Genomic DNA, 27,698 nt, shown 5'->3' with positions numbered 1-27,698 from the left:
GCGCAGGCGCAGGGGCGGCCGCGCGGCCCTGCGGGAGCTGTAGGCGAAGCCGGGCTCGGGGACTACATCTCCCGGCATGCCCCGCGGCGGGAAGGCGGGGCGGCGGGGCGGGGCCGGGACCGGTGCCTTCAGTCGGTGCCGCGCCGGTGAGGTGAGTGCGAGCTGCCGTTGTCTCTTCTTTCTCGCGTCCTGAGCCCCGGTAGAGAGTGGGGTAGGATGGGGTGGGGGGCTGCCAGGCAGGCTGTTCGCCGCCCCTCGCCTCAGGGCTGACTCCGCGGGGCTGGGGGTTCCTCCGGCCAGGCCTTCGAGTGGGTTGCAGGGGGTGGAGGGCCCGGTCCCGGGGGCGGCTGTGGCAGAGGCCGGCCCCGCAGAGGCTGAGGTGCGAAGCGAGTTTGGTGCGAGAGGCTGGGGATAAACTGCGTGAGGAGGGGAGGTTTTACTGGGGAGCGATGGTGGCTTTCATCTGGGGCGACTGGTGTGTCTCCACGGATGCTGCAGTTCACTCTCAAGATCCACATCAGCAGCTACTTCTTGGTAGCCCAGACTGGAAGTCTGTTAAAGAACTTTCTTTAAATAATGGCTATATTTTTCTGAAATTCAATATAATGAAGGAGTTAATTTCATAGAAATACCCAGTTAACGTACACTAAACCCTGTGGAAAGGACACAGGAGTGAGCCCTGTGTTTTTTTGCTCTTTAACGAGTGCTTTTATCAGATACCAGCAAGCTGTTTTTAAATCTTTACAGGTAAATGGACTATAAGAAAGCTGCCGATGAAGTTGCGGAAAAAATTTTATTGTACAGTCAAGATACTTCAGGATGGAGAGTGATTAAAGTTTCAGTAAGAAAATACTAGTTAATATTGTGTATGAAGTTATTTTTATTAACTACATTTTGTTGCAAAAAGTGTTTAAAACTGTTTTCCTTTAAGAAATAGTTGACAACTCTTTATCAACTGCTAAGTTTTTATTTTCTTTTTTCTGCTTTGAGAAAAATGTTACCGTTTCTTCAAAGCCTTCAAAAGAGTATGAAGGAAATATGTAAGTATTTACATTTTGTTTGTCACTGTAATGAATAACAACCTCGTCTTTGAGAAGCTACACCCAAGATTGAAATGGAAAAGTTGATCATGTTCTGTGCTTTGTGAAAGTGTGAAGTTTTAGCTTTGGTAGCTGTAGCGAAGATTTTTGTGTTACAGTTACACTGGGTCAGCAATAGGGCTGGAATACAAGAGATGGATTTCCAAAGCAATTTTCAAATGTGCTATGAAAATTAAATATTATATAATACTATATAACACTAATATGGCATAAGTAGATATGGCATCACAGTTTTGGCCTGAAGTCAGAAACTCTTCCTGGTGAAATATTCAAGCCATTACATCTTAGCAGCTGGGCTTTGCTTTTCACCCCTTCATCTGACTGATACTCACACATGCAGGTGTGCTTTCACTCTTGCTCTGCCTTATCAGTCCTTTGTACCTTTTTCTTTCTGGCACCCAAAACTGAGTTAACTGTACTGAGAATAAGAAGGTTATATCATCTCCACAGCAGCACCTTCACCTGTCCTTCCTGCTCTCGAGTGATGAGTTCAGCGCTGTTGTTAAGCAACTAGACTTGGCCCAAAGGGTGGAGTTAGGCGAGGCAGACTAACCTGATGTCACAGCTTACTGTCACTGAGAGAGTTGGCTCTGCTCTTTGCATTCCTCCTCTCCTGGCTCTGCAATCCTCACCCTTGTTTGTGGTGGCTGTGGTACTCAGCTGGTTGTTTACAAGCTGATTCAGATCATTAAAGCAGGGGGGGGAAAAAATCACTTAAGAGAAGCGTGCAAAATTGGAGGAAAAGACGACACTTGCAACATGTCCTTAGCTTCTCTCTCTTTTTTTTTTTTTTTAAATGCCTAATGGGCATGAAATTACATTAAATGCCAGTCTAGACAGATAGGCAGTAGAGAAAATTTGCTTCGACTATGATGAGATGTTTGTGATTAGTGGTATTCTAAATCCAGAAGTCTTGCATGGTTGTCTAATTATTTCTGAAGGTTTGAGCAAAGAAGGTATTAATTTCAGAAGACAATGCTGTATCACTAGTGTTACAGAAGAATTACTCTATTGTCATGGAAAATAGCTATAATAGTTCATTAGAATATGACAAAAGTACTATTCTCAATAAGAATTTGCATACTTTGTATGTAGTATTATTATTATATTTCTGATCTTATTTCAGTACAGGTGCGTGTGAGGGAGTGAGAGTCTGGTTGCTTAGAATTCATGAGAACGTGCCTGATGTTTCTGTGGAGGAGAAAAGATACGCTGTAGTCTGTCAGGCATGAAGCCATTTTCAGTTATACTCAGATCTTTATATAGCAAATTCTTTGCAGTCAGGAAAAGCATTATCTATCGTGCTTTGTGCTGTTTGGTACAGGGAGCCAGAATCTTTCATTCATTTATTTTTGTACAAATCTTTGTCCCATTAACAAGCAGCACTGGTCGGTAGCATCTTTTGTGAAGGAATACTAGCTGTTTGTAGGAGCAAAAGTATAGGTGTTCCCATTTACAGTTTGACATTGAATATTTATGAAGTGTATCACAAATGCCAGTTTCTTTTTTACTTGGCAGGAGTATTAACGTTTTGCTTTACTCGCTAAAAGAAATCAGTGTGGGGTCTGGTAGTTAAAAGCAGTAGAGGTCATTGCTTTGGTCAGGTGAAGTATTTTCAGCAGAGTTCAGGGAGGCATTAAGGTGGTTGTTCAAGGCTGAATAGGATTTCTTTTGGAATTGTGTCACCTAAGCTCAAGAAATGAGGCTATGTGTTTCAGTTTGTCTAAGATAGTGAGACTAGATTTGGTGATCCAAGCGATCTTTACCAGGCTTACTTCCTCTTTTCCCAGTGTTCCCAATAACCCCCTGTAAAAACTGGAAATTGAGATTTGGCACAAGTGTGCCTTTTCTTGTATTCTAGCAACTGTGTCTTTCAGAAGCCTTGCCTGGAAAAAGTCCTCCTGATTAACAACTTGCACTGAGTTTAGGAGAGAAGACATTACGGGATGCAGGCGAGAGCTGCTTAGGAGATTGATAAACAGAAGTTCATGGGAGTTATGGAAATAAAGGGTGTATCCAGATACTAATATGCTGGGTTTAACTGGTCCTGCCACAGCCTCCATTAGCTGTTTTTGAGTTGCCATTAAGATGTTTGCCATCGCCATTGGACCCAGTTAGTGGAGAAGCAAGTTTCTGGAGTAGTCGTAGACGCCCACACTGTGCTCACTCCACCAGGGCAGTAAGTGGTGACAAGAGCTGCTGCTGCAGCGGGAAGAAACAGGTCCGTGATTTTGCAGGGCTTCTGTGTTTGCACTCTGCTATCTTTCCTCTTTCTGACTTATGCTCATGCATCATCAGGGTCTGTAAATCTGATTTCATGTTTCTTAAACTGCTTGCAAGCGTAGTCTCCTTGGAGCTTATCTGCTGTCACGCGGCATCCTTCACCTTTGATTTGATTGCTGTCAATCACTACCGTAGTGATTCACAGTTTCTCCAGGAACTAGGTGTGAGAATTACCAGTATTAGTGAGTGGTTCCCATCGTTAGAGGAGTTTCCTATTTCCTTGTGAGAGGCCCCTCTTCCCCTCTGTGAACTTTCCCTTGAACTCCTCAGAAGGTTATGAACAAAGGTTGGAGGAATGCCAGGAGGTGCTAGTTCTTAAATAGTGAGAAGATTTGCAATCAGTGCCAAAATGGATTGAAAGCATCTATATAGAAAAAATAACAGATTATTTAAATTAGCAGGTTCCTAGCTAATCGCTCACAAATAATTCACTTAAAATGTGCGGTGTCAAGAATGTAATGGTCTCAAAAAAATGTTACAGAATAACAGTTTTTATTACTAGTTGAATTTTAATCAATCCATCAAATGCAGTTACATTCATGTGCTTTACCTCATTATAGCCTGACATCTCCAACTGCTAGATGCTTATTATCGTATAACTTATTTTTCCAGCTCATAAATGTGAATTCAATATCTGTTTCTTACACAATCTAGATACCGTGGAGAAGGGATAATTAAGGAAGTCCCTCATAAGATTATTCCTTTTATGTATCTCCCTGAACATCGAAACAAATGGGACAAAGCATTGCAATCTTACAAACTGTTGGAAAAGATTGACCAGGTAATACAATAATTTAATACAAAGATTTTTTAAATCTTCCTGCATGAGTTATGGTGACTAAAAAGACCTCTGTTGGGACAAAGAAAGCTCTAAATATGAAATACATTGTATGTTGCTAATAACTTCTAAATCTGCCACTTGAGTGAAATGGGTACAAAATGCGTCCCTCCTGTTAGGAGTTAAATATTTATTGTGAAATAAATGTCCTCAAGCATGCCAAGAACTCAGTCTGTGGAAAACAACAGAAGTCTCCACCAAGAGTAGGGTGAGACACAATGCCAACAACAGGCAGGGAAAGCTCCCCTCTCACAGTGAGCGTGGTTTATACGGATGCAAAAAAATCACCAAAGTCAAGGGCAGCATGGAAGCTGAATTAATGCTGTGCTGGTGCTGTGGAGTGTCGTGTGTTCAGAATTCCAGTTGCTCTGGGCTTTGTCTTGGGCACTCTGGAAACCCAGAACTCGGAATTCCTGGGAAGAGTATCAGTTCTGTGTTAGCTGGCTTTGAGCTGGACAAGGTCCTGTGCAGCCTGCTGTAGGTGACCCTGCTTCGGCAGGAGGGTTGGGCTAGATGACCCACAGAGGTCCCTTCCAACCCCTACTGTTCTGTGATTCTGTGAGCTGACCACTGGAGAGAGATGGCCCTGTGTAGAGAGAGAGGTCTTGGAACGTATTACACACGTATGAATGACTCAAGTGTATAAAGTACTCCCTAAACCACAAAAAAAAATGCTCCCCTTTTTGTCTTCCCTGAACCTCTCTCTCTTTCCTCTGCCTGGATCCACTCGAATTGGTCAGATGTTAGTATGTAGTGGTACACCCATCCGTATCTTCTTTGCTGTTTTTGGAGCTGAGTTAGTTTGACAGATTCTATGCCTTTGTCCTAGAATGCAATCTGTATTTTAATGCAAACGGGCATTCTAGCTCCACTAAATGTGGATACTAAAGGTGCACATTTTGAGTTTTTCCGCACAGAAACTGTACTCCTGCCTAAATCTAGGCCAGAAGGAATGGCAGTGAATCCCTGTGCTGTGTCACTGAAGATCCCTTTCATGGCTTTCATTAGTTCAGCACTAACTGGATATGCGAACGTTGTCTTATGCTAACAAATAGGAATCCGTTATTCTCATTATTCAGCATGGAATGCTGCTTTGCTAATTAAATAAAACTTAGCTTCTTACGTATTAATTAAAAAGATGACTTTTACTTACTTGTAGGACACTGGTATATACCACAGTGTAACACACAGTTATGGTATGGGACTGATTTCATCAAGGGATTTTGTTGACCTGCTGCATGTTAAACAATACCCTGGGGGTATCTTTACAACTAACTGTAAGTTGCATGTAACTACCGCTTTCGTTTTTTGGCTGCCTTCTGAAAATCCTAAAGTGAATGGCTGCAGAGTAAGTTCTGCAGCCTAATCCCAGCACAGAGTACCTTGCTCTGTGTGTGGCTTTACTGATGTGAACAGTCCCCTCCTGTTTATCACCAAAACAGAGTTATTTTTTTAATACTGAAACTATCAACATTGATCTTCAGAGAAAATACTGTGTTCTTTGTTTATTCTCTTATTATGTCTTTGAAAAATTGAAAAAATGTAGTAGTAGTAAGAGGAAGCTAGAATTTATTATTTCACTCTATAAATTCAGTGCTTATTTAGTAACAATTTTGTATATTTAGACTGTTTCCTGGCCAAAAGCTACTTGCCTAGTATGGAATTCTCAGAGGGAATTGCTAATTTGCCCCATCTTTGATTCCCTTTGAGTTTGGCTCTGTGAACTTACACAAAATGTCAAATGATTTAATATTACAACTCTGTGGCCAGACAGGAAAATATCTCAGGGCTACTTAATTTCTGTGCTCATCTTTTTCCTTTGTGGGGATCTTAGTACATGGAAGAAAACTTTCTTCATCTTGAACCTTTTTTGCCTTATTGTTTTTTTGATGCCATGGCCTTGTAAGACTTTCATTATGCAAATATAATAGATAACAACCCCTCCCAACTACTACTGTGCATGTGTGCAGCTGTTTCCTCATCATCTCTGCACTTGAGTTTATTAATTAATGACATCTGCTGACGAACTGACTTGACTTCTTTGTCCAGAACTAAGCCACACCTCAGCACTTAGGTATGTGTGTTTACGGCTCAAGGATAATACGTTGGGGTATGCCTGCCCAAACATCTATAGAAACTTTTACATGTGTTGAATTACTCACACAAATATTTAATGTCCTTTAGGTGTTTTGCATACAATTGCTAAACACACGAGTGACCACACTGTGAGATCTTTTACTGTCCTATAGCAGTTGGAGTAGTTTGTTTTTAAAAGGTATTTTTGAGTTGTACGATTGACATACATAATCATAATTAATTTGATTTTGCTCTTTGTGTGGTGACTAACAGCTGTCAGCGTGGAATACTCCAGCTGCCCTCCAGCTCCCTCTTGTGTCCGAGGCTATAACTATCCCTGTGGATATGTGTGTTCTCCTTTGCCTGAGTAAGTATTTAAAGCCCCCTTACAGCATCTTTGGTTACTCAGTTCTCTATAAAAAGCTTAAAATTTACTGGACCACACAGTTGGGGTTTTTAAATTTTATTTGGACAGTTTTATTCTGGGGAATCTTTAGAGTTTTGTGCAGATCAGTTTTGTAACTCAGACTGTCTTTTGAAACAAACTAAACTTGGACATCCTCCACTTTTCCACAGTAGTAACTTCAACAGAGATGAACTATAAATTGTAAACTCTTGTACATCTCAGTAAGTTTCACAGCAAGAGTAGCAAGTGCTAACTGAAGGATTTTGCTCCTTTCATCCCAGGAATCCAGAGCATTCTAAGCTGGTTGTATTTATTCAGCCACAACTAGGAGGAATGCTTCCCTCTTCTGTAGTGGAGACAGCATTACCTGCTACTCTCATCAACTTAATCACTGACACGAGAGCTGGACTGCAGGGCTTGAAGGACCGTAATTAAATGTAAGTGGAAAATAATAACCACTTAAATCACATGCGTCTTTTACTTGGATTCATTTTTAAAGTAGATGATGAAGTTTACTTTAATGGTGGTTTATGTGGAAACGTGTAAAGCTTAACAGTTCAAATGGTGAATGTTGGCTTTCTCTGTTCTTGGGAATCATGCAAGAATTTACACTAAAGTGCCATCGAAGCACAGGATGTCGCTTTCAATGTAATCAGGTGATGTTTTGTAATATTTTTGCACTTTATATGCAGGGAATATAATATATACATGCACATGAGAATCTGGTGATAGGAATTATAGCAATGTTAAAATACAGTAGTAAAATATTTTGTTGTAGCTTTAAACACACTTTGATAAATTCTTACCTCAATTATGTACTCGACTGCAACAAGCAAACGTCTTGTGTACTAGAAACTTTAACCATGTTTATTAATTATAAGTGTGCAAGTGTAATTAGCAACTATTTCACTGTTTTGGAATTAAATATTTGAAAAGCTGGATGAATTTGTATACTGCATCTCATTAAAAGCTGCTCTTTCTACACTGAGTTGTTTGTCATTTTCTGAATCCTGGGCACCAAACCTAACAATTTTTATATGCTGACTAATTTCCAGGAACAAGATGAGATATGATTCATTTGGAAGTAATCTTTTCCATTGCCCCTTAGTGTTTCTGGTACCTCTAGTTACGAGTTAACTGGAGGAAATCGTGACAGCCAGGTGAATAGTAGTTTCCATTAGCAATCATAGAAACAGTGGTGCAAATTAAAGAACAGTGTGAAAATTGCTTTCATCTTCTCTGCTCAATCCCTTCCCAAGCTGTTAGAAACAATTAACTGCATACATAGTGTAACTTAATGCAAATGCAAGTAAAAATTCCTTCCCCCCAGTCAGCATGTTAAGGTATTAATATTGAATACTAAAATATGTTTGCACATGGTAATATGTTTAGGAGAACTAAAGATTCATCAGATAAATGTCAATTTATAAGAAAGAAAAATAAGATAAACTAATTACTACTTAAACAGAGTCACCAGCAGGTTTTATGTCAAAAGTTGTCAAAATAAGTTTTTAATATTCATGTCTTTACAATTTACAATAAACTTTTCAGAACTGAAGTGCCTTCAAGTGCTGATTCTTACAGCGTCGCGATTATGGAAAGTGTTTCATTGTGGCTTAAAATATCTTAGCAAACTGTTAGACTGTGATGAACATGGTGCTGTATTCCTCCTTCCTTTATTTGTTTTAGGCTTTTCAGGGGCTTTATCTGTCGATGTTTTGGACACAGGTTGCAGATTCTTCCATTCAGCTAGCAGTTCATCTTGCACATCTGCAGGTAGTTCATAAAAAGTCTTTGTGTCAACATTAGGAGGAAACACAATTTCTGCTTGCCTGCTGAAGGCTTTATCCTCAGAAGTTGTTTCAAAGGGCTGCTCATCTTTATCCAAGACAGGGACACGCAGAACAGTTCCACCAGCTTCCAGAGATGAGAGATCTCTCCCTCTGAAGTTCAGAGAGTCTCTAGGTTGTTCTTCTGTACTGCTGCTTGTCAGTGTGCTTCCAGGGTACTCGGCAGAGCAGCTGGCCCTGGAGCTGTGTGCCAGAGCAGCTGCTGATTGAGGAGCCGATGCGAGATGTGTACCGCACCCTGCAGAGCGCGTATCGCTGCCTAGTCCCTTAGAATCTGGGCAAGGGCTGTACACCTCTTCTGCAAAACACACCGGTGGCTGCCCCGAAACATTCTCAGTAGGGATTGCTTCTGGTTTTTGAGAAATAATTTCTTGTTGAATATCTTCTGGAAGTTCCCTGAAGACTTCCTGGTCAATATCACCAAGAGACAAATGAAGTGGGAAGTCGGGAATTCCTGCTTTTTTTATATTGCTGCTCTTTTCCTCTGAAAGCTTCCTAGTTTTTGTACTTCCAGTTCTGTTGCAGTTCTGGTTCCAAGAAGCGCTTCCCTCACCTTGGGAGACATCATCTACTTCCTGTGGCAAAAAACGTACATAACAGCATAAGTATGTTCTGTGTATCCTACCAATTACTAAGCACTACTTTACCAACAGATTTGTTCATTAACAGACAGTAATTTTTTTTCCTTATGATTGGTAGTGTTTTTTAAAATCTAATTTTCAAACATAGACCTTAAAGTACACACACGTAGGAATAGTTTTCTTATTTTAAAGTAGCAAATACCTTGAAGTTATGTTTTATTGCTTTAAAACTGCTTTAGAGTACATGGTATGATGTTACCCATCATATTCCTGAGCAGCTGAGAATCAGCCAAGTGTATTAACATGCAAAATTGCTATGTCAAGACAAAACTAGTAAATTCATTACACAACATAATTTTGAAGTTAGTAATTTTTTGTATTATGTGCTGAAAGCATCTTGTGGAGATCCTTGTCAGTGTTTCCACAGACAGCTCCTGCGCTGTGTAGCACATGCAGTTGGGAGGCAGCAGGTGGCTTCAGTTCCAAGCAGGAATTAGAAGCCCACTAGATCAGAAGCTAGTGCTAGTGGCCAATACAGCATTAAATCTTTGATTCATTCCTGGTCTGAACAGGGAGACTTGAGAATGCATAGGAAGGGAAATAATCACTGTGAAAGTATCTGAATAAAAGCAACAAGGTAAATTACAAGCAACTTTAAGGAGATTTTAGTCTAAGGTAAAAGATGCTTCAGTATGACAATATCCGAGTAAGGGGCCTGTTGTTTCACAAATGCTTAATAACGGGCAGACCTTGCTGAAATGAACAGTCAAATTTGGAAATTATTTTTCAGAAGACACAAGTTTGGATTTCTCCCTTAGTGAATTCTGCTGCCTTCAGTTAAGGGGCTTGACAACCTAGCCGGCTGTCCCATTCAAGACAGTGTTAGATCTCTTTGAAGCAGTCTGTCTAATGAAAGAAAACAAGTAAAACCTGCTCAGAAGACCCCACTTAAATACTCATTTTTACCAGGTGAATAAGACTTTTATGATCCTAAAAATTCCAAAGCAGTTAACGTTTAAATCTGTATAATAAAGACAGAAATATCTCAGAACTTTCTTATCAGCAAATAGTTTTCTGTATCTTCCAGCTTACCCGGACACGTTTACCAGAGCCTGATGGTGGTGACATCTGCTTTAGATAGAAACCAATTGATCCTTTCTTGCTGCTAGGAAGATCTTTGAGGTTGGAGAAGCAGACATTCAAAAGGGTAAGGTGAAATGGTAGATCTACATCTATCATCTTTCGAAACAGTTTCATTAGTATATCGACCAATGGGGGTATAATGTTGCTGCCTTCTGAAAGAAAAAAGGTTGAAAAAACCCGATATATAATAAAGAATAACTGGCTGAATAAGATTGATTTAAATAGCAAAGTACAAAGGCAAGCACTGCGAAAGGCTTCCAAAATAATCTATCCTTATAGTCATTAAGATGTTCATTCTGCCCTGTCAGGTATGTCCTGAACTAACAGACTTTTTTTCACCCTTCAGTAAAAATGTCACACCTGTGACATTAGAAAAGAATTACAGAATAGAAGCCAAGCGGAATAGATGTAAAAAATGATCTAATTCTAGCAGAAAGGGCCTTTATAGGGCCACGTAGGTATGTAACATTACCCCACCATTGGTAATAACACGGTTTATTGGAGTTTGCGTGACTGTATGAGCTGACAGTAATTGTTAGTCTCCTCTGACGTGGAAGTCCAGTAGCAACTGAGAAGTGAGAAGCTACTCAGACTTTTGATAGCTTCTCTAGGACTGTGAGAAGTAATTCCCTGAAGTCAGGGAACAGTGATTCTGTGTGCTGACACAGCAGTGATCCAGATTTACTTCCTCACCCCAATCTGAATCAAGTGTCAAATGAATTGCAGTTGCGGGTTGGTCTCAGAAGGATGAGAGCCATTATGTTACTAATTTTCAGAGGTACATCCATTTTATTACGTAATAAAACTGAGAACATAATTCAAATCCCTAATAGAGAAAAGCAGATTATTAATCTGGGAAGCAACCCCCAGTCACCCTTTCTCACACCACCAAGAAATTTATTGCCAGGAATGCGGCCAGACTGGGTTAAAACATGGTAGTAACATAGAAATTATTCCTACAGTGAAGTTCTAGACATTTTTAGTATATCTCATCAAGCTATATCCATTAAAAGTAATGGAAAAGTTTCCAAATATTAAGTGTAGGGAATATTATCATGACATTAAGTAACAGAATTTTACAGAGAAGTTAGGTGGCAGCAGCACAGAGCTGATACTTTCAAAAATTCTTAGTTTACCTTTTCCAAATTTCTGGATGAGCTGAGGTGGAACAGGACACTGGCGACTTTCCCGGTTAAACCATTTATCGGTTGGGGAGAACTGGCGAATGGTCAGTCTTACTGTGTGTGGTCGTCTTCCATCTTTGTGTATCCTACGGAGCGTGAATGTGCATGCAGCAATAAGCATTACTACAAGCATTTCTCAGAGGGTCTGTGCAAACTGTCACAGCACCGAGGTTAGACAGTCAAACTGAGCGTTACAGATCTCTCCCGAATTCAGGCTTTACTCTGCTGATGATACAGGGAATTTTGGGTCCTAGCTGGTTCCCTTAATTACCCGTAAGTTAGAAGTTCAATACAATTCCAAGAGTCTTCCGCTGAACTGAAGGGGAAAATTAAGTGGGTCGGTCTGCAATACTGCCACGTTTCAATGTTTAATATATTAAAAGTAGTATAGTCTTTGTAGTTACATCCTGTATAATCCTAAGCTTTTAGCTGCTCTTTTTGCCCTTCAAGGAAACACCCCCACTTTCGCAGCAAAAGGTTAACTGGCTTTTGGAAGAGTGGTAAGAAACAAAGTATGCAATTGTTTGTTTCCCTCTCCAAAGCCACTGGGGAAGGTGTTTTCCCTACAAAAAAAAAATTTCTCAGTTCTACAAGTTGTAAACAAGATAGGACACGCAGTCTCACTTTTGTGATAACCGAGCAATGTCTGAGATGCAGACGAAATACTGCTTGCCCACAATGTTAATATAACTAATATGGATATATCTATCGTGAGACTTACATAGACGTGGGGACAGAAAACCTTAAGACTTCTAGGTTATGTTAGGGCTTGGAGAGGCATGCAGAGAATATGAAAATACTTAGAGGAAAAAAATAATCAAGAACTAACAGAGGACACAAAGGCTATTCAGGGCTGATGCAAAGAGGCTTTCAAAAATCAGAAGCTGAAGCATGGCAGAATAGGAAACACAGTTCACTGCTGCTAGAATATTACTCCTTTTCATTACTTTTTATTAAGTAAAGAAAATCATAGGAGAGAAAGGGAGGATAGGAAAGTCACAGTAGTCAAGACATGAGTAAATGCATCCTCCTGCTGTGCTGGTGTTTTTCTCAAGTATCTTGGGCTTGGATACTGCCTGGATTCACAAGGCAGGGGAAGGAGGAAGAAATGAAAATGTTCTTTCAGACTGACAGAAAAATAAGCTGTGGAACAGCAGACATGCATAAATGGTGATCTCCAAGGGTCTGAAAATAGAAAGTCACTTACGGAAAGAGAAGGAAAACCTAGGATCCTTCACAGAGATGCGTGAAGATGCACTAAATACTGTGATGTGCAACCAAAGCAACAGGGATCAGCAAATGGAACATGCAAAGATCTTTATCAGAGAAGCTGCATAGGAGTGGAAGGGCTAGGGGCAAGCCAAGAGACAGGGCAAGAGGAAAGGGGCAATACAGCAGGACAGTCCATGAATGGAGACAAAGACCAAAGGGGAAGTTGGACATGCAGGTGCTGTTGCTATAAATGCATTTTGTTGAGAGAACAAGTATAGAGTACGAGACAAACCTAACATATGCTTCAAGTCCCTTCAGGTCACAATTTCAGGCATCAAAAAGAGCTACTGAGGACAGTCACCTGTCTAAGAGGTTAGGAAGCAGTTCTTCAATTTTCTCTTTAACTTCCGCTTCTGATGAACATTTTTTGAAGGAATCTTCATCACTAAAGGACTAAAAAAACCCATTAGTCCTTTCAGTTTTATAGTTACTTCAAAATTCTGAAGAGGAAGTATCACAATTAAGTGTGTAGAATTAACACCAAGATATCTTTGACACTCAGAGCTCAGCTGAATTTCAGGAGAATTATACTTTAGAGTTGTACTAGAGAATACATACAAGAGTGCACTGTTTTGGTTAGTCCAGCAAAGCTGCATAAAACTAAAAGCCATTTTTCTTGCTCTTTATAAAAAGTATTTCGGTACAATACTTGTACCTGAGGAGGGCCTGACGGAGTCACAGGGGAGTCATCTTCTCCGTAGCTGAGTTTTTGGATACGCTGAGCAACAGAAACCCCTAGTTCCTTCTCTAACACAGCAGACGGAAATGCCTGGAGCTCACACACGTTCCTAACACCCAGCCTTTCAAGATGTTTGGTTGTTTTGTAGCCAATGCCTAAACAAAATGTGTAGTAAAAATACACAGAAAACTGAATATATATACACATATATATGTATATATATATATAAAAAGTGCCCACCCACATAGTACTAACACTTTCACTACTGCAGTGCAGATGTTTTGGTAACACTTTTGGTCAGTTTCTCTTGGAGTTTTAGACTCTGCCATTAGAAAAGCCATCCTGGGACACTGCAAAGATCTGCCTGTAAGCCTACAACAGCGCTTCCTGGCCAACAGCACAGTGTCAGTGTAGAATAATTAGGAGAAGTATTTCCTCAGAGTATTCTGTCGGGTTCCAGTAGGCTGTTTTAATAACTGTCAGTAGGTTTGCAATCAGCAAGTTTAGAAAAGTTTATATTTAAAACCTAGTATCAACCACAATGTTTGGACTTCTATAAGATTAAACTGAGAGTTTAGTATTTTTGAAGGTATCTTGTAGACTGTTGCAACACATTTCTGTCAACCGAAAATTAAGAAAACCAAAGTCCTTTAATTCCTTCTGCTAAACAAAACTCAATTTATGATAAAAAAGCACACCCTCAACACATACCTGCACACCCCACTGCCTGCCTGCGAGATCAAGATTTTAAAATTGTCAGCTAGAATTTTTTCAGTAATTTTTCTTATCTTAAGAGTGTCAGTGTGCTCTCCTTGTCTATGCTCATAGAACCCTGCTTACCAGGCACTTTTTGGATGTGCTCAAGGCTGCGGATGAGATCTTGACTGCTTTCAGGCAGAAGAACCGTTTGCTGATTTGGCTTAAAGGTCCCAGATACCAGTTTAGAGAGCAGTTTGTTAGAGGCCACTCCCGCACAGCCTGTGAGGCCCAGTCTCGTGTATACGGCTTCCCTGAACTCTTCTGCAATCTGAGATCCGATAACTAGTCTTACATGCGCTGTGTCATGCAAATTGATAGCTGCAAAGGAAAAAGAAAGCAGTGTTCAGTATGTAAACGGTCGCCTAGTTAGCTAATTCTTTAGATTTAGGTGTTTCTTACATTGCTTTAGAGCAGTACAAGAAGGTACGGTCTCATGGGTCAAGTGGTATTGCCACAGCTTCTGTATCCAAGTTTAACCTCGCTGCTACCTCCCAAAAACCCTGGTAAAAGGGAGACTGCTGCTGTCCAAAACCAGGGGCATACTGTCCAGGAAGCATAATGTTTAGGGAGTGTTTTAAATATAAAATACAGTATCAGAGAAAAGTGTTAAATATGACAGACTCTTGTACTGATGTAACGAAAGTAGAGATTCACAAATCTTTACTGGAGGGCTGCCTTGCAGCTAAGCCTTTATTACTCACACGCAAATGCCAAGTGAGGAAAAGGGCTGTGCAGGCATTTCCCTCCTCTCCGAGCCATATTCAAAGCCATCGCAATAGCTCAAAGTCCAGAAGAAAACCCAACTGCTCTCCTTCCCAGTGCACAACATGGGCAGCACGGCATAGCTACTGTGTTCACGTTTGATGATGGATGAAGCAGCTCAGTCAGCTGCTTCGGTCTCAGTAAGTCTATTCCTGACCTAATGGCTACAGCAACGTTGTTTTTGTTTTCATTCGTTGAAAAACTCATTCAATTTTGCCAGACATTCAAGCTCAAAGAAAATTCTGTGTCTTAGTACAGTAAAAGTACTCTAAAGAAAAAAAAATAAAGGACAATGAAAATCTGTTCTCCCAAATCACTGTACATGCTTATCTACCACTGAGATTTATTTTCAGTACTGTTTAATTAGAACGCTGATTCACGTTTGCGATACGCGTACTCTTCTAACACAGCAGCCAAGCATGGAGCAACCCAGGCTGCCAGCTGTTCAGCTCTGGACAATACTCAGAAGAAGACAGATACTTTGCACGGACCTTCACAAACGTTTACCGTAGTTTTCAACGTGGAGAATGTTTCACTCACCTTGGTGGTTGTACACATGGCCAGACACACAGACTCTGCAGCACCCACTTTGCTGGAGCTGGTTTAGTCTTTTCTCGACCATCTCTGTGATATCCACGAAATTTTCATCAAACCCAAGCCTTTCCACCAGTGGACTGAATTCCCCCAACAACTCTAGGAGGAAAAAGATACCCAAGGATAATATGCACGCAACTAATACTCTGAGATTTTCACGTTTGCATCAATCCACAGCTGAGTTCCTATGGACAAGGCACTTCTTTAGCAAAGGTGAAGAGGAGGAATATTTCTTCATCTCACCACTACCTCTGTCATCTTTTGCTTTTCTTCTCCCCAAATCTCTTCTTTCTTTCCTCATTTCTTTTTGAAGTTACAGTTCTTAACCTCTGCAGTACTTCCTCCTAAGGAAATCTGTTTCCCAGCTAGGTGGGCTTTCGCTTTTGAGTTATTACTATTTCACCTGCTAACAGTGCTGATGATAAAAGCAGTAATCAGTGACAATCAACGAGAGTAACATTTAATTATGAGATACTGCCAATTCTGTACCTGTAACCTGGTACGACATTTCCCTGTATGGAGTGAGATCTTCTCCATTAACCAGTGTCAGCTGAGGGCACCTCTCCTTAGCATCCTTCACAGACATCAGTTTCTTCACTCCCAGTTTCCTGGCTTCATAGTTACAGGTAACTACGAGGTATTTCTGCTGCACACCTGAAAATAAAGGTCAAATGCGTTTTAAAGTTTAGGTTTCTTGGTACTTGACGGAAAACCACGCTACTTTCGTGCCACTGCAAAGACTGTGGAGCACAAGCTTTCCTCGGAACGCAGCATCGCTGAACCAACCCAGCAGTCTTGTGCAAGACTATGAGGACAGATCTCTTGATTTTGGTTACTGGATGATAAGAAGACTTTAAAACCTTATAGGTATTTTTTCCCACTGTAATATCACCCGTACTTTTGGGCCTTTTTAGGCAATCTTACCCGTGAAAGCGCTCTTTACGTACCATTTTACGCTGTGCCTTCCCCACGGATCACAGCCATGACCGACCGCCGCGCGTTCATTCCTTGCTTCTGGACGGAGCGAGGCACGCTTTGAGCGTGACTCTGCCAGAAGGCCCCGGCTCACCTGGGGAGCTCAGCCCTCCCTATGCCCACGCAGGATAGAAACTGCTCAGACACGTCGGCGAGTGCCTCTGTGCCAAGAGGAGTTTCTAATCTTGCCGTCGCACGCAGCCTGGGCTGCCCCTTGCTCGCTCTCGATGCGGTCGCGGCTCCGGCGCGGCGGCCTCCAGCTCACCGCGCAGGCACGTCCCGAGTTTCTCTTGCCTGAACACACATCATCCCCGGATTAACAGGAAGGTAACTCATACCTAAAGGCTTGTCTCGTAATTCGGGATTACGGATCGTTTCTACTTGGGCGTAAAAGCAGTCCAAGTCGATGTGCACGATCACTCTGCGCGCTGCGCTCCTGGCCGGTACCGGCTTGCTGTGGCCTGCAAGGAGAGTAAATGAGCAGATTAAAAGCTACTACCCGCCCGCCGTGTGATTTAGCAATGTTTTAAAAAAATTAATCCATACTAATAAACAGATATTACAAGAAGACTATAAAATTTACAAGTTTTTTACTAATTCAACGCTGCATTCATTCTAGGATTACTTAGGAGCGGAAGCTACCCGTGGCCACTACAAAAACACACAAAAAAATTCCTGCTACCAAAACACGCCCGTTTTTGGGGTCAGCTCTACCTGTTTTTCACTGAACCCCTTCAGGACGTCACTCTGCCGATACAAACCCTTCCGCAGCGGAACGCTGAGACTTATTTTTAATCTGTTTCTGTAAAATATTCTGGTTTTAACTCTGCTGCGACAGCTCTGCCGGACACCGGCCGCAGCCAACAGCACCCCCCGCCACCAAACCAACCCGCCCAGTTAAAAGAAAATAATAATTAAAAAAGGGCTTTTATTTAAGCTGGGAAAAACAACCAAACAAAACCCGATTAGTCGCCATCGTCCCCATGCCACCCCGCTCCCTCTGCGCTGTTCCGGGGGCGGTGGGTTTGATGGCGAGGTCTCGAGGGGAGAAGCCAAGTGGGAGCACGGCGTTAATTAATAATTAATTAAGGAGGAACAAGGCGGGGTCGTGGCTGCCGAGGGGAAGCCCCCCGCCCACCCCTTCCACGGGAGCTTTTCTCCCAGGCCCCCGCCGCGGGCTCCTCTCAGCCGCCATCGCTCCCCGCCCGGGGCCCGCGCTCACACGGGGCGGGCGGAGCGGCCCCGCCGGCCGGCTGCGGGCGAAGCCAGTCTTCCTCCTCCTCCTCCTCCTCCTTCCCCTCGTCCCCGCCCGGGGCCGGCGGGCCGGGCTCCATGCCGCCGCGGGGCTGACTCAGCCGCGCCGCCCGGCCGCTCCCTCCCAGCCGCCGGCGCCACCGGCCGCGGCCCCGCCCGCCCCGCGGAGGAGGAGGCGCCCGCCCGCCGCGCAGGTCCTAGCGCCGGCCTGCGAGCCCGCCGAGCCCGGCGCCCCGGGGGAGCCCGCGGGAGGGCGGCCGGCTCCGAGGAGCGGGGAACCCCCCCGGGGGGAGACGTGGGCTGCGCTGCGGGGTGGCCGGCGGGGAGAGCTGATCTCGGGGAAGCTCGGCAGCGAGCGGGGAGGGGTGGGCTCTTCCCTCTCTCCCTCCCTCCCGCGGGATGCCGGCCATGGCAGCCCCCGCCCGCCCCGGCGGCCCCGCCGCGGCCGCTCTGCCCCGCCTCCGGCGCTGCTCTCTATGGTCGGCGGGGGGTTGGCCGCTCCGGCCCCTCTAGGCCGCCGCCGCCGCCGGTTCCGGGGCTCGGCCGCGGAAGCGGGCGCCGGCTGAGGGCTCGGGCGGCTGCGCGCGCAGCCCCGCGCTCCTGGCGCCCAGCCCCGCGCCGCGGCCGCCATCGCCAGGGGGGGGTCCCGGGCCCCGGCCGCGTCCGGGAACGACAAAGCTCCCGTCGGGAGAGCCGGGGGCCCGGCGCCCGGCCAGCCCCGGCCCCGCTCGTCCCTCCGCCGCCGCCGGTGCATGGAGAAGCAGGGCAGGATGGACTGCCCCGCGCTACCCCCGGGCTGGAAGAAGGAAGAGGTGATCCGCAAATCGGGCCTCAGCGCCGGCAAGAGCGATGTCTACTACTTCAGGTACGAGCTCGGCGGGGCCCGCTGCCAGCCCGCTCCCCCGGCGGGGACCCCCGCTCCCCTCCCGCCGCCCGCCTGTCAGGGGCCGGTCCCCTCCCGTCATGGCTCCGGGGTGAGGCCGGTGCCCTCCCTCCCATCAGGGCCCGCTGAGGGGAGCGGCCCCCCCCCCGCTCCGCGCCGGTACCGGGAGGAGGAGGAGGGAGCGGGCGGGCGTCTCCCCGCGCCCCGGGGCAGGGAGGGGTGGGCGCGGGCCGGCGGCGGGCCCGGGGAGGTCGGGGCGGGGGGCCCGGGGGTCCCTGGCACCGGCGGGCCGGGCAGCCGGGGGGCTGGAGGCCCCGGGGAGGGGGGGGCCCGGGGGTCCCTGGCACCCGTGCCTGGCAGCCGGGGGGCTGGAGGCCCTGGGGAGGTCGGGGGGGGAAGTCCGGGGGTCCCTGGCACCCGGGCTGGGCTGGTGGGGGGCCCTCAGCCCGGTTTGCCTGCGGGAGGTGAGCGCTGACCCCCGACAATCCAGTCCCGTCCCCCTCCCCAAGAGCAGAATCAGCCTAAGGAGACCCCTCCCCGCATTTCAACCAAGTCAGAGTTGCCCTAATCTGTACCCAAGACACCCTACCAAAACACTTGGGTCACTGGCGGGACCCCCCCCCGACTTAATTAGGAAGCTTATCATTAGTAATGACAGTTGAAATTTTAGCAAATTTAAAAGCACGTGAAAATCAGAGAAGTCTTGCCGCTGCTGAGTGCTCTCGTTATTACTGCTCAGGTTTTATTAAAACCCAGAGAAGCGACACCAACCTAATTTTGTTTCGCCCTCCCCGCTTGCTTGCAGAAACCGAAAAGGTAGCTCTTAAGGCAGGAATCGAATCAATTCTGCAGTCCTGCTCTTAGGTCACGCTGCTGTACGTCCAGCCTGCCGCGCGGCGGAGGAAGCCGTCTCCGGCAGCGGCCAACCTCTTACCCACAGCACCTCTATTTATAGCTCCGTGCGCATCTGATGAGCCACACCTGAAACCTCTCCCTGCTGCCGAGCAGGCCTGGCCGTCTGCTGCTGTCGCAGTGGATGGGCTCGGTGTTTCCGCTGCCAGCTGGAGGGGCGAGAATCACAGAATCACAGACTGGTTGGGGTTGGAAGGGACCTCTGTGGGTCACCCAGCCCAACCCCCTGCCCAAGCAGGGTCACCCACAGCAGGCTGCACAGCACCGCGTCCAGGCGGGGCTGGAATATCTCCAGAGAAGGAGACTCCACAGCCTCCCTGGGCAGCCTGGGCCAGGGCTCTGTCACCCTCAGAGGGAAGAAGTTCTTCCTCATCTTCAGCTGGAGCTTCCTCTGCTTCAGTTTGTGCCCATTGCCCCTTGTCCTGTCACTGGGCACCACTGGAAAGAGTCTGGCCCCGTCCTCCTGACCCCCACCCTGCAGATATTTAGAGGCATTTCTAAGGTCCCCTCTCAGCCTTCTCTTCTCCAGGCTGAACAAGCCCAGCTCCCTCAGCCTCTCCTCGTAGGAGAGATGCTCCAGTCCCCTCCTCATCCTCGTAGCCCTCCGCTGGACTCTCTCCAGTAGCTCCTCATATTTCATGACCTGGGGAGCCCAGCACTGGACACAGGACTCCAGATGGGGCCTCACTAGGGCAGAGCAGAGAGGAAGCCATGCTCACTCCCTCTCAGATACCAGCCCATGGGAAAGTCGGGCTCTGTCGGTGTCGAGCATGGCATCGTCTGACCCATCACATGTTGCCACTAAAGCAAACGAAACCTCTGAGGACAGGATCACTAGATGCGGAGGAGGGGGAGCGTTGGTTCTCCGTCAGCTTTTTGAATGAATCTGATCGAAAACTTTTTCTGAGACAAGTTCTGGGTTTGCCTTGCCGCCTTTGCCTCGCGCTCCCACCCGTATGCTAATATTGCGGCGGGCGAGCGGGGAGCATCTGCCATCGCTGTCTGTCTCTCTGCGCCTGCCTCGCCTTTCCGCGGTGCTGCCTCGGGAAGCCTGCCTGAGGGGTTGCTCTTGAGTCTGCAGGCTGAAGCCTTGCTTGCTGGATGGGTCCTGGTTTCCTGTAGGCTGCTGAACTGAACTCTCTGCGTAGGATTGCTCTTTCCAGAGTGAAATGCCAGACTTTTTTCTCAAGCCAGTCACTGCTGACTGTGTTGGAATAGATTTAAGGTCGAAAGCCCAAGTAACTTCAGCTGTTTGCTCAGAATGACCTGTTTTAAAAACGTTTGGGTTTAGCCATGTGTCTGTCCCGTCAGCGTATAGGGGTGTCGGTGTTTTAGGTATTGCAGATCCTTAATGAAACCATGAAAACACGGGGAAAATGCAGTCAGTTCTAGTGTTTCCAGGTTTTACCTTTTGCTCTGCAAAGAATGGTATGTAACCTCATTAAGTTCATTAAGGCACCTTAGTTAGCTGACTAAAAACCTGAGGTTTATGTTTTTATGATTTCTTAAGGCTAGAAAAAAACAACAACAAAAAGGGATTGGACGAAGCTTCATTTACCATGATGGCATAAAAAATAGTAGTAATTAGGAACAACTCTTGCAATATTAACACATGTTGCAATCCACCTTATTTGCATTTTGAAACTTGCTAGTTTCAGGACTGCTTGAAGCTATTTTAACGTGTCCTGCTTTAGGAAGATGCGAACCGGTTGCTCAGGTAAAGTAAAACACTTCCAGTAGTTTCTGGCAGGATGTTTTTTGCCCCTGTCCGCATATATCCGTGGGTCTTCTGGCCTTTGTGATTAGCATGAAAAAAGCTATGGAAAGAAGGGAAATACTTCACGTATATTATACTAGATCAAAACCCAGCTTTGGAGGTTATCCCCTTCTGCGTAACGATCTGAGCCTTCATCCTTCAGGTTTTGCCGCTGCTGTTGCCTAAAACCCTGTTAAGAAACCCCTTAACAGAATTTTTGTTGAAGATGCGAGACTGCAATCTGCTCATCGCCGACTCTGGAATTCTTTTTCATGTGGGAAAGTGGTAGGAATAAATGTTTCGAGTTTGAGGACGCCTTCCAGCGTGGTTAGCAGTGATGCAGAGCTTCTGCCAAACAACCGCAAAATTGAAACAAAAAAATACTTAGCAGGCAGCTCATAGCTTCGAGTTTGTTGATTTCACTGCAGATTACAGGTTTGGAAAAAGAAGTAGTCATTTATGTCTAGAGAAATAACTAACTTTGGTTGTGCATAAGTAGTCCTGTTACTGAACCAAAGGGAAACATATATTAAAAAAAAAATGTTTTTGTGCCTGGAGGCAGGACTGGCGTAGGGAATTTATCTTTTTTTTGTTTTCCCCTCTTTTCATTCTGTTGTAGCTGTGAGGCAGATTTCAGCAGTGCTATATTTAAAACAAATGAAAATCTGTTTTGATCCAGTAAGTAGAGCAGGCCAAATACATTCAAAAGAGTTATGTCAGTCTAGCTCTGTTGGGGAGAAAAATGTTAATAAACGCAAAGTTGTTCAAATATGTAGTTGGGTACAAAGTGGGTTTTGGTTTGTGTGCCTCGTACAGATGAATAATATTCCCTCAAAGCCTTTATCGTCAGGATTTGGCACGACCACTTAAAGAGCAATGCCACGCTTTTTTGGCAACCGTAGGACGATGACGACAGTGTACATTGCATTCTAAGTTTGTACATCTTCAGAATCGTGCAGGTAAACTTCCAGTTGCTTACTTTTATACAAACAGTTGGAAGAAATAGATTTCCAGGCGTGTCTTGATTTGAGGGTAGGGCAGTAGGCTTGTGCAGGTGACAGCAGAGGCCCGGCTTGGCTTGCAGAATCCTTGTTAATGGTGACGGAGAAAAATCTAGTTCTTCTGGAGCCGCGTTGGAGGGAGGAGACGATTACTATATTTAGTAATATGAACTTATTTGATCTAGGGACTGATGCATTAAAAACCATCATACTGAATGTAGGACAAATGTAAAACCAGCAGAGCGTTCTCAGGATAAATACTTGCTTTAAGCTTTCATCTGCACCTCGGGCAGCGTCCTGGAAGGTTGGACGTGCAATAGGTGCCTGAAGCTCGAGCGCGTGGTGTAGGGAATGCAGATGTTCTGCCTCAAGAGCAAGGAATATTCGCAGTGACAGTATGATTGTGGTAGAGTAGGGGTTGGAAGGGCCCTCTGTGGGTCACCCAGCCCAACCCCCTGCCCAAGCAGGGTCACCCAGAGCAGGGGGCACAGCACCGCGGCCAGGCGGGGCTTGAATATCTCCAGAGAAGGAGACTCCACAGCCTCCCTGGGCAGCCTGGGCCAGGGCTCCGTCACCCTCAGAGGGAAGAAGTTCTTCCTCATCTTCAGCTGGAGCTTCCTCTGCTTCAGTTTGTGCCTGCTGCCCCTTGTCCTGTCACTGGGCACCACTGGAAAGAGTCTGGCCCCATCCTCCTGACACCCACCCTGCAGATATTTAGAGGCATTTCTAAGGTCCCCTCTCAGCCTTCTCTTCTCCAGGCTGAACAAGCCCAGCTCCCTCAGCCTCTCCTCGTAGGAGAGATGTTCCAGTCCCCTCCTCATCCTCGTAGCCCTCCGCTGGACTCTCTCCAGTAGCTCCTCATATTTCATGACCTGGGGAGCCCAGCACTGGACACAGTACTCGAGATGGGGCCTCACTAGGGCAATGTAGAGGGGAAGGAGAACCTCCCTCGACCTGCTGGCCACGCTCCTCTTAATGCACCCCAGAATGGTACGGATTAAAATAAAGAAGAAGATTATGATGGTGCTGAGACAAAACAGAGATGTTCTGAATTGGTCTGAGGTACGTAGCGACTTCCAGGAATGCACGTGATCTTTTCTAGTTGGAAGAAGGTAGGAATTCTGTTGATGACCGTCTTGTCCATACCGTAAAGTGAACGCTCGACGTAGAGCAAAGGCGAGCTGAAAGGTAATTTTGGTTGATCCTCAAGAATAAGAAACCCTCTTTCTGAATGGCTCGTCTGTCTTTGCTACAAAGTCCTTTATAGCGTCCTCCCCGTAACCGCAGAGTGATGATCTGAGAGTATTTCTTCACCGTGTCTGCTGACAGGATGTTACATTTAGGGCTATGAATCAGATTTTTCTTTTAAATCAAGCTGCTGTGCTTGTATGAACCTATTTCAAATTTGTCATAATTGTTGTAATATATATATGTATATATATATGTAATAACTGTAAGCAAAGCTATCTGAGAAACTGCCTACACAAAGAGCATTTTTAGTGACTCTCCTAGCAGTACCCTATTTATATAAGGCCTAATACTGTAGCAAATTGGAATAATGATTTTTTTTTTACGTATTTATTTGGTGTGCTCTGAGGTAGGGGGTGCTGCTGTCCTGTCAAAAAGACTCAGTCGTGCTGCCAGAGTCCTGCAGGAGTCCGAGCACAGCGGGAGTTTTGAACGTGGGTATCTCAGCTCCTGTTTTCTTTACCCCTTCTTTTTATCAGTAAAATCCCTTTGGTGTATATAACCCCCTAGAGCGCTTACCTGTTGAAAATAATTCCTTAAACTCTGGCGTGAGATGACGTCTTTCACAGCAGCAATGAGTGAATATTCTGGTTTGGTGCATTTGTTCTTCGTGGGAAAAAAGCAAGCGAGAGCTACTCTACTTTTTTTTCTAGTCCAGATGAAAAAAGCCGAGTAGTTGACAGCGCGTTCGGTGGGTTCCAGCAGGCTGTTAAGCTGAACTACAAAAGCTTTTCCACTAGAGCTGTACCCATGGGGCAAACAGACATCCCTTTGAAGTTTGTTTTGTGGTTTGACAGGTAAATGCCGGAGAGTTTCCAGTGACAGTAGGATTAGTTTAATTCTCTGCGCTTTTTTTGGTGGTTTTTTTTTTTTAGGGAGACCTTTATCTTTAAGAGCGAGCAAGTCACGACTCCCTGAGTGATGCTCAGTTGTGCTTATGTTACCCATAGGCTTACTGGGGTTTTTCTTGTTTCCAAAGGTGATTAGAGCATAGAACAAGTCCTAATAGTGAGGTCAAAATTTGGAGAATGTACTTCACCTTCTCTGCCAGAAGAAACATCGCTGCCGTTAGCTGCTCGTTAATGCTGCTCCTATTATAGCTTTTTTTCTGCAGCGCACCCACTTCAGGTTGGGGAGAGTTTTCAGATCATCTTCTCGTCCATTCTGAAAGTCTGCACCTTTCCTCCTTCCCTGCTCAGAACTGTACCGCTTTTCCAAACTTCGATGAAAACAAACACGAGGACGATGAGAATAACAAACAGGTTAGCTCAGCCTGCGGAGTTCTACTGTGGGCAGTAGGATCAGCTTTAGGCTTTTCTTTGGATGTTTTGGCTGCCTTTTGTTTTGCCTGTTGGAAGGAGAATGTAATAGAGAAGTTACAGAATCACAGAATGGCAGGGATTGGAAGGGACCTCTGTGGGTCACCCAGCCCAACCCACTGCCCAAGCAGGGTCACCCAGAGCAGGCTGCACAGCACCGCGTCCAGGCGGTTCACTAGGGCAGAGCAGAGGGGCAGGAGAACCTCCCTCGACCTGCTGGCCACGCTCCTCCTAATGCACCCCAGGATCCCACTGGCCTTCTTGGCACCTAGGGCACACTGCTGGCTCATGGTCACCCTGTCGTCCCCCAGCACTCCCAGGTCCCTCTCCGCAGAGCTGCTCTCCAGCAGGTCCGCCCCAGCCTGTACTGGTGCCTGGGGTTGTTCCTCCCCAGGTGCACGATCCTGCACTTGCCCTTGTTGAACCTCATCAGGTTCCTCTCTGCCCAACTCTCCAGCCTGTCCAGGTCTCGCTGAATGGCAGCACAGCCTGCCGGTGCATCCACCACACCTCCCAGTTTGGTGTCATCAGCAAACTTGCTGAGGATACATTCTAACTCTTCATCCAGGTCATTGATGAGGAAGTTGAACAGGACAGGGCCCAGTACTGACCCCTGGGGGACACCACTAGTTACCAGTCTCCAACCAGACTCAGCATCGCTGATGACAGCCCTCTGAGTTCTGCCATTCAGCCAGTTCTCAATCCGCCTCAGCGACCACTCATCCAGCCCACACTGCCTGAGCTTCCCTAGGAGGATGTGATGGGAGACTGTGTCGAAAGCCTTGCTGAAGTCGAGGTAGACAACATCCACGGCTCTCCCCTCATCTACCCAGCCAGTCACGCCATTGTAGAAAGCTATCAGATTGGCCAAGCATGATTTCCCCTTGGAGAATCCATGCTGACTACTCCTGATAACCTTCTTTTCCTCCACTTGCTTGTTGATGACAAAGTTCAAGTGGGACGGGTGTTATTTTGTATTTCCATGGCTCAGTTACTCGCAGCGTTACCAGGCGTTTTCAGAGATCGGTCTCCCCTGCTTGGGTTTGGGGCAGCATGAGGGATGCTCATTGAACCATGCTGGCTAGCGCAGTCTTTGTATGTAAAATAAATTTATTTTCTGTATAGGGCGAAGTCACCCCCGTACTGAATGATAATAATGATTATTACAAAGTCATAGTGGTAACTCTGACTTCGTTTTGTGAGGGCACAATGAATCAGTCCTCGGTCCCAGCGAAGGAGCTGATCAGGTCATTTAGGAATCATAGCAATGTAATAAGAAATGGATCCAAAATACTTCCATAAATAGAAGATTAAATAACAGTCTGGACAATCACCTTTTACAGTTTATTGGTGTCAATCGCTGTTGGTGATTTAGTGTGGGGGTAGAAACTGTGTGTGCTGTTGTGTAAAAAGTGTATTTTTTTTGCAAGTGAAGTTAGATACCAGAGTTCCTTTGAAAGCATAAAAATGTATCATGTTATGCCATTCATGTAGCGACTTCTTTACCAAATCCTTGAACGTCTGGAGTGTGTGCTTGAGTATTTGCAAACAGATCTTTGCGGAAAGGTATCTCTAACAATTGCAGAGCAGTTTTTAGATCATGGTGGACGAAGCTGTCGTGTTCCCTAAGAAGTCAGCTACGTAGCTGTAGGCCATGGCTGTCCCAATACTGGCTCCTCTTGAACGTAAGATCAAATAAGCAATTTTATTGTGGGATTTCTGTGGTCTTATTTACCGTTACACTGTGACACGCTTGGATATATTTTCAATCTCCTTACTTTCCTGGCCTTCTTTCCCAACCTGTGGAGGCGAGCGATGGATAGAATTACAGAATCCCAGAATGGTTGCGGTTGGCAGGGACCTCTGTGGGTCACCCAGTCCAACCTCCTGCCCAAGCAGGGTCACCCAGAGCAGGCTGCACAGCACCGCGTCCAGGTGGGGCTGGAATATCTCCAGAGAAGGAGACTCCACAGCCTCCCTGGGCAGCCTGGGCCAGGGCTCCGTCACCCTCAGAGGGAAGAAGTTCTTCCTCCTGTTCAGCTGGAGCTTCCTCTGCTTCAGTTTGTGCCCGTTGCCCCTTGTCCTGTTGCTGGGCACCACTGGAAAGAGCTTGGCCCCATCCTCCTGACCCCCACCCTGCAGATTTTTAGAGGCATTTCTAAGGTCCCCTCAGCCTTCTCTTCTCCAGGCTGAACAAGCCCAGCTCCCTCAGCCTCTCCTCGTAGGAGAGATGCTCCAGTCCCCTCCTCATCCTCGCAGCCTGCGCTGGACTCTCTCCAGCATAGAAATACTTTGTCTTGCCATGCCTCTTAGGTAGCCAAATTAAGATGTCCTCAATCTGAATTGCCTTTTCTGAAGCGTTTGGCGTTTGTCTTCCTCTGGGGTGCTGTGTGGCTGTAGCCAGGCGGGATCCTGAGCAAACAGGCACTGTGCAACTCTTGGCCACCTCGGGCTAGGTGGCACGACGGCTTTGTCCAGGCTGACCCAGCGGTGCTGCAGCAGACGCTGTAAATACCAAATTAAGGGAATGAATTGTAGTTTTACTAGCCATGAAATCACACCTTCTCTTTCTGCAGTTTCTTACTATTTTAGCCACCGCTGCAAAACTGTCCGCTGTGGAAGGCAAGACGTTTTAAACTTGGAGAAGACAGCGTGTTTTCCCCATTTTCATCCGCTGTTGGAGCGTCTACCTTGCTGTGGTTGAAACTTTCCTCCAAAATCTGTTTGATGGGGAGGGCCAGCAAGCAAAAGCTCCCAATAAAAAAAGAAGGAGGTTTGCCAACATGTTTTTGAAAGCAACCAAACCCAGACCTCTCTGCCAGC

The 27,698-nt window shown here is 45.8% G+C and overlaps 3 protein-coding genes across 3 annotated transcripts in view; 2 read left to right on the top strand and 1 right to left on the bottom strand.

The window, feature by feature from the left end:
- The first annotated feature begins 80 nt into the window (after positions 1–80).
- On the top strand, positions 81–8,261 carry LOC104339061 (stAR-related lipid transfer protein 6). Its single transcript, XM_075410849.1, has 7 exons — positions 81–151; positions 748–841; positions 991–1,040; positions 4,038–4,164; positions 5,381–5,498; positions 6,571–6,664; positions 6,985–8,261. The coding sequence occupies exons 2-7, from the start codon at positions 752–754 to the stop codon at positions 7,136–7,138; spliced, it is 633 nt and encodes a 210-aa protein (XP_075266964.1). The 5' UTR covers positions 81–151; positions 748–751; the 3' UTR covers positions 7,139–8,261.
- Positions 8,164–17,825, bottom strand: LOC104339064 (DNA polymerase iota). Its single transcript, XM_075410848.1, has 10 exons — positions 17,725–17,825; positions 16,841–16,963; positions 16,017–16,181; positions 15,474–15,626; positions 14,253–14,489; positions 13,389–13,567; positions 13,035–13,126; positions 11,414–11,547; positions 10,227–10,429; positions 8,164–9,128 (listed from the first exon to the last, which is right to left on the bottom strand). Exons 3-10 carry the CDS (start codon positions 16,111–16,113, stop codon positions 8,310–8,312), a joined length of 1,914 nt encoding a protein of 637 aa, XP_075266963.1. The 5' UTR covers positions 16,114–16,181; positions 16,841–16,963; positions 17,725–17,825; the 3' UTR covers positions 8,164–8,309.
- Positions 17,826–18,426: 601 nt separating this feature from the next.
- The window catches only part of LOC104339060 (methyl-CpG-binding domain protein 2), a 49,735-nt gene continuing 40,463 nt past the window's right edge, over positions 18,427–27,698 (top strand). The window contains exon 1 of the mRNA XM_075410703.1: positions 18,427–18,621. Within this exon, the coding sequence (XP_075266818.1) occupies positions 18,509–18,621 (113 nt within the window). The 5' untranslated portion in view covers positions 18,427–18,508. The remainder of the gene's footprint in view (positions 18,622–27,698) is intronic.

Source organism: Opisthocomus hoazin, chromosome Z (assembly GCF_030867145.1).
Source record: "Opisthocomus hoazin isolate bOpiHoa1 chromosome Z, bOpiHoa1.hap1, whole genome shotgun sequence".
NCBI lineage: Eukaryota > Metazoa > Chordata > Aves > Opisthocomiformes > Opisthocomidae > Opisthocomus > Opisthocomus hoazin.
The sequence above is the reverse complement of the archived record's forward strand: the minus strand, read 5'-3'. Positions and strand labels throughout refer to the sequence as shown.